The sequence below is a fragment of the Acanthopagrus latus genome, chromosome 2, assembly GCF_904848185.1.
Source record: "Acanthopagrus latus isolate v.2019 chromosome 2, fAcaLat1.1, whole genome shotgun sequence".
Taxonomy (NCBI): Eukaryota; Metazoa; Chordata; class Actinopteri; order Spariformes; family Sparidae; genus Acanthopagrus; species Acanthopagrus latus.
Window position 1 is genome coordinate 5,085,450 of NC_051040.1, and position 14,417 is coordinate 5,099,866.

The following is a 14,417-nucleotide window of genomic DNA, read 5'->3' on the forward strand; positions in this document are numbered from 1 at the left end:
CACCGGTGGTCCATATATCTGTCAGCCTTATTCTCAAAGGCTGCCATCATTAGCTGCCTCCAAGTAATAGTTCCACATTGTTTAAGACATGAAACTATATTGAAATCCGTCTAAAGCCTGTCAAGTGGAAATTAATGAGTTGCACCATTCACTGAAGCTTCCCTCTTGCTTTTCAATCTGTCAACAGCAAAACCGCTGCTGGCTATGTAGCTCTGGTTTCTGGCCCCGGTCTGAAGAGTGTTCTCTCAGTTTTATCCATCTGACCTAGAGGTGGAATGAAATAGCAAATATTATACTTTAAGGAAGTTGACTTTTGAGACGCTCACCCAACTCGTCGAGTATTGACACTTTGAGTTGGTAGGTCACCGCTCTGGAGCTTCAGTATATGACCTAAAAAACCTCAAAATTCACTCAGTCTCCATTAGCTAGCAGTGCCTGACGACGGCTCTACTAATAGTCTACTATCTTGGCTGCTGTTGACGGGGCAACATACCTCCTGTTGCTCTTTTTTCACAGACAAAATTAATTCAAACATTTGGTACATTGTTTGACTCTGCCTGTCTAGTTTCTGGATGGAGCACTAGCCCACAATAGTTAAAGACATTTGATGCCTACAAGGTTGTTTATTAGATACAAATGTAAAACACAAACCCACCAGAGTGAACATGAACGTCTCTGCAACAGTTCAAGAGATTTCACTTCCATGTGTCATGTGTCCAACAGACACCAGCCTGTTCAAGATCCAAGATGGTGGATCGCTCCTGTCTTACTCACTTGTTAAATTATGCATGGCGCTCAGTGCTGCCACCTGTGGCTACTAATGATCATTAATTTTCATCAGTCTTTCTGGAAATATGTCCATATTTTCTGCTAAATGATTATCTACTACCTACTGCCCCCAAGGCATCTCCTAATTTTAAATGAACACATATATTTTCTTACTGGAGTTTTCACAGCATGCTAAAGCGTTTTCACTCTTTCGCACTGAGCAGGAATCATCTAATGAACATTTGAGATCATTTTCACTCTGTCTCCATTTTCCCTTCTAACAGCGGCTCTGTGTTTATCCCTGGCCTGCATTTTTGAGTTAACCAAATACAGATGTGCTCAGTGCAGGCGAATCTCAAAGTCCAGATCTGCTTCCACCCCCTTCTTTGATTGGCTGCTGGAAATGGCAGAAGTAAGGGGAGGACGAACTCTCCACCCAGCTGTATTTTAGGTGTCAGGATTTTCTCTTTTTTGCCTGCTTTCTTCACAGATACTGGCAAGATGGCCTCAGCACATGACAGAGCTGTACTCCAAGCTATATTCAACCCCAGCACCCCCTTCGGAGACATCCCTGGCCTGAACCAAGAGGAGGAATTAATTGATGATGGTGAGCGTGTGCCTCCGACTTGATGTGTCTCCACATATCATGTCACAGCTTTTTATGTTTATCATTTCACAGCATATTGAATTTATTTGAACGCGTCCCATTCCTGGAACTAAAAAAAAAACATGACATTTTAATCCAAGTTGATTTCTGGGTGACATTTCTGTGTTTTCCTTGCCACGGTACCTGTCAATTGAGTTTGAGTGCTTTTTCAACCTGTTTATCTCCCCCTGCCAGACAGTGGCTTTGACATGGAGTTGCTGAAGCAAGTGAAAGAGTTGGAGACGCAGGGTGTCTCTGCAGCAGAGGCTGGGGATTTGCAAGCTGCACTTCAACTGTTCAGCCAGGCAATCCAGATCCTGCCTCAGCGAGCCTCAGCCTATAACAACCGGGCACAGACCCTGCGGCTGCAGGGAAACACAGCAGGTACATGCCACAAATTCAATAAGAACCCCTTCCAGACACGGCGGTGTGCCAACATATCAGACTGTCGAGTCTGCGGCCAGCGTGACACCTTATCAGACCTGTGTCCGTCTGATGCACCGTCAACAGTGTTACAGTACAGGCTCTGATTTAGCCCTGCGTTAGTTCTGTCTGTCATAAGAGTGGCAAGGTTGTATGAAATGAACATACATGGAGTTTAGTCATATCTGCCATGCCTTAAGGTTTAAGAATTCCTTGTGTGCTTCAGTGAAATGAACAAACGACAAAATGACAGCTGTAACAGGCTGAAGCCAAAGATCATGTTGTAATATTTTTGTATGTGACCAAGTTGTTATATTTTTCTGCTCGAGTGAGATCACTTCGTCAATCCCACCGTGCACTCAATAACATCATTTTACTTGCTTCAACTCTAAAGTATCTCATATTGGAGTTTCTATTTATAGCTGGTGCGTTTCAATTTGTGTGTTACCTGGTGCCAGTCGTCGTTCAAGCTGACTAACAAGATCTTCTGAATATTGTAGACACATTTCTGCCTAAAAGTCTGAGCACTGCCTGAATCACTGCTGTGTTACAGATGAGCAAATTATGTATGTATGTATTGATAATGTACATGACATAACTGAGACCGCTGCTATACTTATGGTGTGATTAATGAAAAACAGCTGTTGGCTATATACAGTGACGTAATGTAACTAAGTACATTTACTTAAGTACTGTACTTAAGTACTTAAGTACTTACTAAGTACTACTGTACATTTTTTTTAGGTTTTTTATAGTTACATATACTGTTTATTCTTCCACTGGCATCAGATATTAGACTTTATTCTCTACTACATTTATTTAATAACTTTATTTACTGGTTATTTTGAAGATTATATGCTGCATCAGAGCCAACGAAAAAAACAACACAAAAAAATTACTTTGATCATAGAAAAGCTAAATATCTGATCTGACCCATATTACGCAGTATAAACATACATGTAAATATATATATTATCATTTTGTTCCAAAGGACACTTTGTTGCCAGAAAATGACTTGTGATGCTAAATGGTTGTGGAAGTGGTTGCGACGTACATAAGCAAATGAGACCATCAGCTAGAACAATTGGGCATTTCTATAGAATTATTATTGATACTGTGTTTGTTACCAGGTCAGATTTTGGTTTATGCATGTTGGATATAATCACGAGTCCAGTTTGTCAGAATACCCTCACTATGGGATTGCAGGGTCGGGTTGCTTGCTGTCCAGAAGCATCAGTATTTGACAGGTTGGGAATGAAATGCAAAAAAAGAACTTTCTCACGAATTAAGTCATAAAGTAAAGAAATAAAAAATAATGTCTGAGTGCTGAGGATGAATCGAAGTTCTTACAGGACCTTGTAACAGTTTAAAGTACATTTTGTATCATCTACTTTAAGAATATTACTTAGTAATGTTCATATGGATGACTAACTTTTACCAAAGTCATATTTAAGCGCGATATCTTTATTGTTGGGTGCTTTTTTCAACCCTGGTTACAGTCTGATAGTACTGGAAGCACTGTATGTGCATCTTTTATTTGACTGCATTCCCTACAACACTTGGTTGCACAGTGATTCAAATGACAATTCAGACTCCGAGCCCAGACTGAGTGGCCTGTTTAACATAACAAATTGAAAATCAGCCTTCCCAGACATGTGGTTGTCTCACAGTAGTGCTTTCCTCTCCTCTCAGGAGCGCTGGAGGACCTGGACCGAGCCATCTCTCTGAGCGGCGGCAGGGGACGGACAGCCTGCCAGGGGCTGGTGCAGAGAGGCCTTTTACGTCGATTAGCATGCCAGGATGATGAAGCCAGAGCAGATTTTGAGAAAGCAGCTGCACTTGGGAGTGAATTTGCTAGACAGCAGGCTGTGGCTCTTAATCCGTATGCGGCATTGTGCAACAAAATGCTATCGCAGGTGATCAACAAGCTACGCAACCCAGAGATGCAGGAGTTCATCTAGACAGTTTGTTACTTTTACACCTTTTGTGTTTCTTTTTAATAAAATACCTCTGTGTCTTCTTTGGTGTTTTTTTAATTTCACTGACTGTGCTGTGGTAGAATAAATGAGGCCAGCTGCATGTCAGCATACATGTATATTGTCAGTGACACACATACGTGACAGTCCCCTACTTTCCTCAACAAAAGGTCATCTAAATTAGAAACAAAGCTGTCAGTGTTGTCCTCACGAAGCATGCACAGTTGTGTTTAATCACATATGACATGCAGGACATGATCCTGACTTCTGTCATGGTTCCACACAGGCGACGCACTTCAGCTTTTCTCCAGGAGATGTCAGTCTTGTCACACGCTGAAAACAACAGCTAAATTGGAGATTAAATGTTTTTTCACCACAAGAATGAAATAAGACAGAACAAACAACACAGTTCAGCTCAGGATGCCAAACATTTGCAAATGATCTGATATTACAGACATCGTAACAGATAGCTCCTCTCAGACACCATATCATTCTGTGGATTCAGAGTCTTCAGGGGGATTATTGTAGTTTCATCCTCTCTCAATAAAAACTTCTTAGATTAATCCATCTTCTTCTTTTGCGTACTTAGAGGCAAAATGATTTGAGGAGACGCTACAAGAAAATAGCAGTTCAGTAAACCTCATCGAAATCTTCACATATTGAAGTTTATGCCAAATTGAATTCTTCACACATACAGTATCTGTCTGCTGGGCTCCAGCACAGCGTTTCCTTCCTGTTTCTGTGTATGCAGCGGTTTTATCCACTTCACAGTTTTGTGGATGCATATATATCAGGTCTGAGTGATTCTATACATGGCATGGCTCTTGCTGTGGTTCGCCCACTGAGCTGAGGGACCAGGAGCATTTATCTTTTATGCTTTACTTCTGCATATTTGTCTCTGACCTCTCCCAGGCAGGCTAAGGCCACCGGCTGGGTGCGCTCCTCTCTCTGGTAGAAGGAGCAGGTCTTCAGGTGATCTGACATGGAGGGAGTGTTGCTGAAGCTCCATCTGTCCACAGAGGAGAACAGACTGCTGAACTCCCAAACCTGTGAAACACAGAGGCAAAGCTGAAGGAGGTGTAGAAGGCTGCTGTCACGGAATCTATCAAGCATACCGCGGCTATAGCCATGAGGATGTATTCATGTATGATGTCCATGGAAACTGGATCACAGTGTATTTATATCACACAATGTTATTTCTGTATCTATCCATTACAACTTATACAAATGATGCCCTTCATTTGGGAGCAAATACCCAGCTGTCACCACACAGTCCCACCAGCACTTTGTTTCCATGAATGATCACATATCTGTCTTGTTATGGTAGCACGGTGTTTACTGGCAGCCAGGCCTCGGGCCATTCCACATCCCTGATATCATCAGCACGCTCCGTGTCCCATGATCTCTGCAGCACGGAGATATAAAAATACACTGTTGTGCATTTTATGCCACCTATATTAGCTCCAGGGTTTGTTTGTTTGCCTGTCTGCAGGATATCCGACAAACCACTTAACAGATGGGGAAAAGAATTGGTAGAGTGAACCAAAGAGCAACAGCAAGACTGTTTTTTAGATTATGGTAATCAGGCGGTAATTAAGGTTCGAGTTAATTTCTGTGAATCACAAGAAGAAAAAACAACAACAACAAGAAATCCTGGTTTCACATCAAAGGTTTCACCTGCTTAAACAGATTGTCTAGAGAGATTCTTGTTTTTTTTTTTTTTTTTTAAACTGTTTTGTCAACAGCACTTCTAATTTCCATCCACTAATGTGTCACATAAACTATTTGTATGAGCTGTCAAAGATTTTAAATTGTTTTCCTACCTGCTTGGCTGTTCGATGGGATAATTTGACACAAACAGCCAAAGCTCTTAAAAACATTGTGCTGCTGAAACTAAAGCTGCAACAGTTCATTAACTAAAGGTGAACTGCGTAGTTTTGGAAACGAAATTGAGAGACTCAGAAATGTAATATTTACAATACTGATAAGGAAATACAAACTCAAAAATATGTATTATTTCAAGTTGTTCTCCAAGGAAAATACAATCCCAAAACATGGTTTGAAGCTCGAAAGGTGGCAGGGTCCGCCACAAATATACAAAGTAATTCAATATGAATTTTGTTGTCCTTTAATACAGTTTGTGTATTCGCTTTATTCAGTCATGTAAAGAAAGTTTGTTTAAGCATGAAAATCAGTCAATGAAGATTTTTCCCATCAACATGGTGCACTGTTAATCAATAAATTGGGAACTCATCGAGTGATCCTGCACATTCGATGGCATCTCATGCACAGTTTTCCCTACAGAAGCATGAGCTTTAATGGTAATAGCTCAATGGTCATGGGTTTGAGTCAGTTAAAATTCCATCCTCATTGGATTTCAGACAGGATGAGGATAATCTCCCAAAGTCCAGGCAGCTGGAGGCATCCACCATGTTCAGACCACTAGACCACTAGGCGTCCCTGTGGTCTTGTGGTCTGAGCCAGGCAGTCTAAGGTTGAGCTTATGGCTCTAATGTAAACACAGAAACCCCCCTCATAATCACTCCACTGTCTGCTATCAAGGAAAAAAGTAGCACTGGTTGCTTATAAACGACTGTATTTCACTTTGTATCAGCGTATTTTCTGCGTATTAGCGTATTAAAAAAGTCGTTTTTCTTTTTGTAATATTTAACAGAAGAACAAAACCATGTTGCAAAACTAAATGATAGTTTAGCTCAACTGTCTGCTTCTTAAACCATTTCTTGGAAACCAAAGTGAGCAAAGAACACAACATTTTTATTTATTTTTTTTCCCCAAAGCACTTCCTGATGGTGCCAACCCCCCACATGTCACTGGGTTTGATAGGGACACAGAAAAAATGCAGCAAATCCCCGGTGGCTGCTTCACTGGAAACCTATAAACTGTTGCCAACACGGCTGTGATTCAGTTTGTAATATTGTTAGTAAGGACTGTGGAAAGTGTTTTACAATGCAGCAGCTGTCACGCTATGAATGACTGACATTTTCTAATGACAGTAAACAGAATGATGGTGACACCTGGTTTAGAAGTCTGGCCTTGTGTTTACTTCCTCTCTGTGTACAAGGTTGAGATCAAAGGACAGAGTTGACTGGGTTTAATAAACAAATATGTGGGTGTGTGTATATATATATATATATATATATAAGGATAAGGATAGATGGTTCAGGCAATGGAAATCCTTAGGATACTTACTTTCTTTCGACAGCTCCAGGAGCTTCCCTCCTGGGAATGTGTCTTTTCCCACTTGAGAGAAACCATCCCTCTCTCCTGCAACAGCGTGGCACACACCTCTCTCATCAGATGGGAAACCTGCGACAGCTGAGATAATGTAAAGCTGTCCAGGTACGCAGCCACGTGCTGAAGGATCTCCAGGGGCAGGCTGCTCAGGGGATCCAGATTATGTTCAGCATTTCTGTGACAGCCGAAGGTTTTCCCACCTTCACAGAGTGGTGAGGGGACCTCTGGCTGGAGGACGAAGGTGCTGACATCTTGGCAGAATTTGATTGTGCCCTTGTGACCGGCAGGGTGGAACCTCGTCTGTGTGAAAGTGCAGCCGAGGTATTGCAAGGGGCAGCGCTGCTGGAACCAGCCGCTAATCGAGGCCTGTATGTCGGAGTGCACATTCCTGAAATGACAGCGGTATTCGTCACGGCGAAAGAAGTGACCACACATGTAGCTGAAGGCTGAGCTTGTTTTGTTGTGTCTTCTGGTGACGGACTCTGCTTCGACATGTACATAAAGGCTACGAGGTTTGTCTGCGATGACGTCAGCAAGCGAAGCGTCTGTCCTGAACGGAGCAGAGGCGAAGTCGTACGTTTGCGTTCCAGTATCCACGTAAAGACCATCTATCCCCACACTCTCTGAGATGAAGTGGCCTTTCAGTTCCTTTTCTAGGCAACACAGGAGTGTGGCGTCGACCTCGTCACACTTTGGGAGACCCTCGCCTGGCAGGGTCAGATCTGCAGTGTCGACGCTCTTGTGTTTGGTTGCCTTCTTGTTCAAGGGGTCCTTCAGGTGGTGGCGCTTTGCTCGATAGCTTGTAGGAACGTTGAATGTTCGGACGGTTTCAACCTCGATGGGCTCCAGATTCCCGTAAACAAAATCCTTTTCTCTCGGGGTGCATGCTGCAAGTTGGCCAAAGTTAATGAGCATTGCCCCGTTGTGCACCAGGTACATGTTATATTCAGCAATGTTTACCTCCCTGCCTAACCTCTCAAGAACCCCATCTTGCCATGGAGCAAGGCCAGTAGCTCCATTCATGCTCGGAGCAGCAGCAGCATTCCGTTGGCTCAGATGTGAGTCTCTCGTCTCTCCCTGACAGTTTGATGGTTCACACTCTCCCCTTTTCTCTCCACTTTCCTCCATCTTATTCAGGTTTTGGACAGTTTGCTTGCATCCATCCATCTCCTTCTTGAATATTTTCTCCCAGGAGCTGTAGTTCTGAATATTATCGACGTCCCTGCTCTTTGCCAAAGCATCCCTCTCCTCTTGGCTCAGTTGCTCCTCCATCTTTGTGCAACCATTTTCTGTAAATTCACCACAAACTGAAGCGCAGGCTGCTTCTCCTGAAGGATTGTGGCCCCCAGCAGTAACATCCTGACAGGCAGGATCATCCAACATCAGCTCAGGAAAAATGTTCTTCATTTTGATGGATCGAAACAGCAGCTCTTGGTCCCTGAGAGCCATAGCAACATCGAGATTCACTTCAGTTTGAAGGTTTTCTGAAACATTTTTGTAGAAGGTCAGATCAGTTTCTGAGACAGGCCAGCGGTTCCACTCCTGAGAGCAGCAGACCACGCTGGCAGGGCACACCTCCAGGTGTTTGGCCAGCCTGTGGCGCAGCATGCTGAGAGGGCAGCCATAGGTGGCGTTGAGGCAGGGGACCGTCTCATTGGGGCAGAGAAGCTGGTGCTCCTCCAGCTTGCACATATGGAGGACGGCTCCACAGTTCTTACGACAACTGATGATCAAGCACGAGACCGAAATCTGCACCGGGAAGTGACAGTGGACATTGTAACACTTGTCACAATGCTCATGGCGGCCGTCATGTGTCTTTCTGCTCCTCACCTTAACAGGGAAATAACACATCAAAGAAGAGGAGGGAACATTTCAAGGTCCATACTGCAGCTGATTATAAGCTACAAATGCATGTCAGAATCACATTTTATATTAAATCTGCTGATGATGGTGTAATTCTTAAATACAGGTTAGATTATACAATTGAAAAAAATACTCATAAGGTAAAAGTATCTAAAAAAAATGACCGAATTGCAGTAATTTTCATCTGTCTAATAAAGTACACCCACCCTTTTTGCATATCAGTTCATGCCTCATGCAAGTACCAATAAATGAACATTTCCTCACTGATGATCAGTGTGAACTAATCATGAGCAGTCAGAGTGACTTGATAATGTGTTAATGGTGACAATGGGGATCTGTGATAATCCTGCATTAATACATGCGTTAGATCATAATGAGTCATGCAGTAATTATGATTTGCACCCTCAGTATGAAGTGTTGCCACAAATCTTCAGTGCAGATATCAAACAGTGAAAATAAAAGCATTTACCATTCTGGTAGAAGAGCCTTCAATCCAGAATCGCCGCTGGAGGACATGGTCAAATGTTAAAATCATTGCATTTTTATACAGATTGTATGTTTTGTTAATGAACAAGTCTGACTAATATGGATAAAAAACATGAAGATAATGGTGAGGTGTGTCCTGATACACTCACTTTACATCAATAATTGATGCAAGTTCATCTTTTTAAAATACACAGTTAATTGAGAAACATAAATACATTATCATTAGCATGCAAAGAGGAATTTCAGGTAAACAAAAGAGCAACAAACTCAAAACTGCATTTTAGTAAAAAGTAAAAGTGAACAACTGCAGCAGCAACGGTCACATTTCTCACCCTTTGTTCCTCTGAGCCCGTCACCTTGTGTCTGCCGGCACCTCCGAATAACCTCTGCACTGTGTCTGGACAATATAAATGGACACAACAGAGGGGCAGACAGGCCAGTGGGACGGGGCACCATTGTCACACAGCCATTAAGAGGCAAGGTCAAGTTACAGCCCCCACCGCTGCTCCACTGTGAGAGGGTGGTGATAATAGCAGGTAATCCAGGCTCTCAACAGTTTAACTACTGCACGACCTATAACAACAGCCTGTGTACACGTACGCCATCCTATCGAGCTTTTATTCTACCAGGCTGTGTTTGTTTACATGCACAAAATGATAGGAACATGTGCAAATGCTTGATTAGTAATGAAGCACTTTTTGAAATATATTTTCTCTCATTACCAAAGTTGCATTTAGAGTTCAAAAATGAAATGATTGTGAGTATTTGTTTTTCATATAGCTGTTTATTTCTTCATGTATACGGCAAAGTGTAACATGCCGTATGGAGGCTCGTCCTGCTCCACAACCTCCACCAGATGTCACTAACACACTTTCAAAAACTGGAGCGACTCTTTCTCCAGCAGCCGCCCCTGCTGTCAGATAAAACTCAGAAGCAGGATGAGTTGAAGTCTTTGGGGTTACAATGACAGATCAAAAAGGTATTTTTCATGACATGTTTTTCAACAGGAGCTCATTTAAATTCATCTCAAGCCCGTGGACTTGATTATGTCCCGGTTTGAACTGAAAACTGAGGCAGATTTAAGATCCGTGTGTAATTTCTTTTCTAAAGGGAGCTGGAGGGAAACTTAACTTCTTCTCTCTCAACACCTTGTATCATTAACGGGACAAGCTCAAATAGCTGCCCCCTTTAATTAAATCATCCTCAGTGGTGTCACAACACAAACCTCTGCTGCTCCACGACATCAGTGGTGACAGACTCCTATAATGTATGCATGCCATGATTCCAAACATCAAATTATACATAAAAAGCTGCACACCTGCCATTCTGTGCTGTTTCAACATTCATCTCTCTCACCCGCTCGCATAAATACTGTGCTGCATGTGCAACATAATGGAGCGCTGATCCAGTCTAACTAGCTTTAACTAATTACACTCATTTACATTAAAGCTGGCTGAACTCTCGTCCCGTTCGCTCCCCTCATCGCCCCACAGACGCCTCCCAACACTCATTTACCAGTCAGTGTTAAAAAAAAAAAAAGTGCTGGATCCACAGTCTGCATCTGGGAGCCTTCATTGCAACTTTTCTTTTTTTTTTTTTTTTTTTCACCTGGCACAGATTACAATGGACAGCTTATCAGAGGCAGCTGCTTTGCTCTCTATAGGCTCTGCAATCAGCATACATTTCATCAAGAGACACAGAGAGAGAGGCACAGGGAGAGAGGGGGACTCTATGGTAGGAAAAATGGCTGCTATTTCAGTGTCTTGTTGCTATACAACAGCACAGCTGAGCACCGAGGCTTCTCGTGTCCACTCAAATATAGTTAGTATGTATTTCAAAGCGTGAGAATAAGTTCTGTATATCACTGATGCTAATTTTCACAAAATTCGTTGATTCAAACATGAAGCTTTATTGTTGACTGTTGCAGCAGAAGAAGCTTTTTTGGTTCTTTACTTCATTGTTTTCCAGAACTATAGTGTCAGACAGTGTCCAGGTTCTCTAATGTGAAAGATTAAATTCCTATTTATTTGCACTGTCTGGCAGGACAGACCTGAAAGCCCGATGACTCAGTAGCAGACTATATTGTTTCAGTTTTAAAAGCATAATATGACATTTGGAGAAATGCTCATTTACTCCAGCTGACGGTTTGATAAGAGGCTCAACGCAGCGCCCACTGTCCATTAAATGCAGGGCTACAGCTCGCAGCTTGTTCGCTTAGCTGGGCTTAAACACTGGAGACTGAGGGGGAAAATACTGCGACGGGGTTCAAAATTTCCAACAAAATCGAACCTAACAATCCACACAAAGCTCGCTAATTATCACATTATCTCACTGCCGTTTGTTTAATCCGAACGAAAACCAAAGTTCAAAAATAGCCGTCCACAGTTTAAGGGGGTGTTATGTGCACGCAGTTGCCAGGCAACAAGCAGAGACCCCCGTAGTACCTGGTCAAAGTAAAGATAACATAATGAAATATTACTTTGGTGAAAGTGAAAGTCAACGATACAAATAGCCAAGTGTCCAACATTAAATGTACTTGAGTATAAAAAGGAAAAGCACAAATTATACATATCATATTTACATACTGTATATTCTGACTAGATTAGATAATCAGGCTGGTCGATCATCAGATTTGATATTCAGCACTTTCCCGATTATTGGAACCACTCTTAAAAAAAAAAAAAAAAAGTTTTAATCGGAATGCCGATAAAATAGATTCCTTTAAAAATATGATGCTTCAGCTCTGATGCAGTATGCAAGCCGCAAAGTAATTAGTAACTGAGGTTATCAAAGAAAAGCAGTGGAGTAAAAAAGTACAACATTTGTGCACAAATAAAGTCCACAAACCACAAAGTGCTACTGGAGTAAATGTATTTGGTTACATGACATCACTGGTTTCTGTCCGGATGAAATAACAGAGATAAAAATGTGTCAGTGACCTTTAAAGGTAAAGTTTAGTCGATTTTTTGTCACCTTTAGCCAACGAAACTCTTTTGACTTTTATGTTAAACTCAGCCGTCTCCTGGTGGTAGTTTCATATTTACAAGTGTCAACCTTTCTCATTTCACTCTCCTACAAAAGAGTTCCTGATGAATGATCAACAAGCCTTTGTTGGTTGATTACTAGTATTTAGTAGTGGGTGACAGAACAGTGGAACAAACAACAGACTGTTTATGAATCTGGTATATTGACGACGTATGCAGACTTTGTTCTCATAATGGTTTCATCAATAAAAAATCTGATATTCTGACATTTTCTTAAACTTTCAAAGGTGGTTTTCTACTGAAAAAATGTGTCATGATTCACTGACAGATTGGAAAGTAATACAATGTTTAACAGAGCAGAGAAGTCCTATGTAATAAAATTCTTTTGGACGCTCAGTTTGAGCTCTTATGCAACCTGGCAGCACAAAAAGAGGATAATTACAGCTTGTCCATTCTCTGTAGCTCCAAGTTGAGCAATTCTGAGGCTATGGGTTAATGATTCATGCAAGCGCCATGTCATTTAACTCTAAATTAATGTTCTGAAATGTGACTGGACAGCTTTCGATGGCAGAGAAGAAGAAAAAAGTCCAGCTTGATTAATATTCAAGCCATTCAAAAAGCTGCCAGCAGACAGCAGGACTGATTAAAGCCTCACTGGTCTCAAGTTTCATATTGAAGCTTTGCCTTCTTCCATCAACACACCAGCACAGTGCATCCTCGTATGGCCTGCAAAGCTTCCTATATATCTCACCCTATTCTTATTCCCTACTTATTACCATTCCTCTTAAGGATTGGCCCCATTTCTGGATTTCCATCTAGTTTATTATACCTGGCAAAACATATTAATAAGGCCAAACCATTGGTGTGATGGCATGGAGAAAAATGTGCTGCTTCTGAATTTCCAAAGACCTGGAAACTGTGTTGCTGCCGTGTTTATTACAGAGCTCAGCCCAGCAGAGGCCTATAAATAAGTTGCCGACCATTATGGAAATGTGTAATGAAAATGTACCAACTGAAAGCTCAAATGCTGGATGAGTTTGAACTTTAAAGCTAGGAAACCAAAGAGTGCGTGATTAAAACTGATTGCATGTTTTGGCTCTTATGGATTAACATCAATACACTTTTAACCTTTTACAGAGCGCCCATAATGTTATTTAAGAGATGAGTCTTGATGATCACTTCAGGATTATTTGAAGTGTTCTGGGTTGTTCAGTTAGACGATACAGTGATTTAATAGTGTGTTTACTCTTTTTAGGGGAGGAAATGTACCTGCTCCAGCTTCTCCAATGAGAAGTTTGCTGCTTTTTCTTTGTTTTGTTTTCGCTATCAACAGAATATCTCTGAGTTTTGAACTGTTTTTTTGGACAATTTGAAGATGTCAACTTGAGCCTTTATCTCGATGTGCCAGATAGTGTCTTACTAAGGACCATCTGGAGTGGCTGTTTTAGAAACAGTTTGGAAAACAGCCACTGTCAAGCAAATACTCATCAAGTGATTGGACAAACCATCTGTCTGTCAAGGTCTATCATGGGCAAACTTCAACCAATCAGATTAATAGTAAGAAAGCGCTACAGCCAGCGTTTCCAGATGGCAACTCAAATTTGCCCTGAAGCCAGTCGAGAGGAGAATGAAAACATCAAGGGAAGCCTTCTTTCAAGGACACATACTCTCCTCCTCTGATGTAACTGATGCTTTAGCAGCTAGGCTAACCTCTTGAGGAGCCGTCATTGTTGTTTGTAAAATGAACCTCCAGCCGTAACTGCCATTAGTAGTAGGATGCTTACTGGTTGAAACTCTGGGGTTGAACAACATCAAGATGAATTTGCAAGATCACCTGATCTCACACATGGTGCTGCATCACAAGGTAATAGGGCGTAGAGTTGGATTAAACAGTTACAATTAATGGATTGATCAGTAATGAAAATTATGGTTCCACCCGTACAACATATGCATGAAAATGAAAATTGTCGTCTTACATGTGACAACAGCAAGTTTTCCTTCTGTATATACAGGCTT

At 41.7% G+C, this 14,417-nt stretch overlaps 3 protein-coding genes across 6 annotated transcripts in view; 1 reads left to right on the forward strand and 2 right to left on the reverse strand.

The window, feature by feature from the left end:
- Positions 1-747, reverse strand: part of nectin1b (nectin cell adhesion molecule 1b) — a 241,141-nt gene extending 240,394 nt beyond the window's left edge. For all 4 annotated transcript variants that reach the window (XM_037122980.1, XM_037123009.1, XM_037123000.1 and 1 more), the window contains exons 1-2: positions 656-747; positions 146-264 (exon numbers count right to left, since the gene is read on the reverse strand). The gene's annotated coding sequence lies outside the window, so the exon portion shown is untranslated. The remainder of the gene's footprint in view (positions 1-145; positions 265-655) is intronic.
- A 511-nt stretch (positions 748-1,258) lies between these two features.
- ttc36 (tetratricopeptide repeat domain 36) lies at positions 1,259-3,857 on the forward strand. The gene is made up of 3 exons (XM_037123022.1): positions 1,259-1,375; positions 1,610-1,798; positions 3,530-3,857. Exons 1-3 carry the CDS (start codon positions 1,270-1,272, stop codon positions 3,796-3,798), a joined length of 564 nt encoding a protein of 187 aa, XP_036978917.1. The 5' UTR covers positions 1,259-1,269; the 3' UTR covers positions 3,799-3,857.
- A 142-nt stretch (positions 3,858-3,999) lies between these two features.
- Positions 4,000-9,834, reverse strand: LOC119033199 (F-box only protein 40). Its single transcript, XM_037122965.1, has 5 exons — positions 9,750-9,834; positions 9,401-9,436; positions 7,024-8,898; positions 4,717-4,860; positions 4,000-4,146 (listed from the first exon to the last, which is right to left on the reverse strand). The coding sequence occupies exons 2-5, from the start codon at positions 9,401-9,403 to the stop codon at positions 4,084-4,086; spliced, it is 2,085 nt and encodes a 694-aa protein (XP_036978860.1). The 5' UTR covers positions 9,404-9,436; positions 9,750-9,834; the 3' UTR covers positions 4,000-4,083.
- Positions 9,835-14,417: the final 4,583 nt, after the last annotated feature.

What these genes read in the sequence shown, in the direction of transcription:
- LOC119033199 (XM_037122965.1), bottom strand. An exon ending in CCTGGAGCTGTCGAAAGAAA is followed by an intron (nt 4,861 to 7,023) that starts GTAAGTATCCTA and finishes TGTGTTTCACAG; the next exon opens with GTTTGGGAGTTCAGCAGTCT. An exon ending in CCTTAGCCTGCCTGGGAGAG is followed by an intron (nt 4,147 to 4,716) that starts GTCAGAGACAAA and finishes TGTTGTTTTCAG; the next exon opens with CGTGTGACAAGACTGACATC.
- ttc36 (XM_037123022.1), top strand. Translation starts at nt 1,270, where the DNA reads ATGGCCTCAGCACATGACAGAGCTGTACTCCAAGCTATATTCAACCCC. An exon ending in GGAGGAATTAATTGATGATG is followed by an intron (nt 1,376 to 1,609) that starts GTGAGCGTGTGC and finishes TCCCCCTGCCAG; the next exon opens with ACAGTGGCTTTGACATGGAG. An exon ending in GCTGCAGGGAAACACAGCAG is followed by an intron (nt 1,799 to 3,529) that starts GTACATGCCACA and finishes CTCTCCTCTCAG; the next exon opens with GAGCGCTGGAGGACCTGGAC.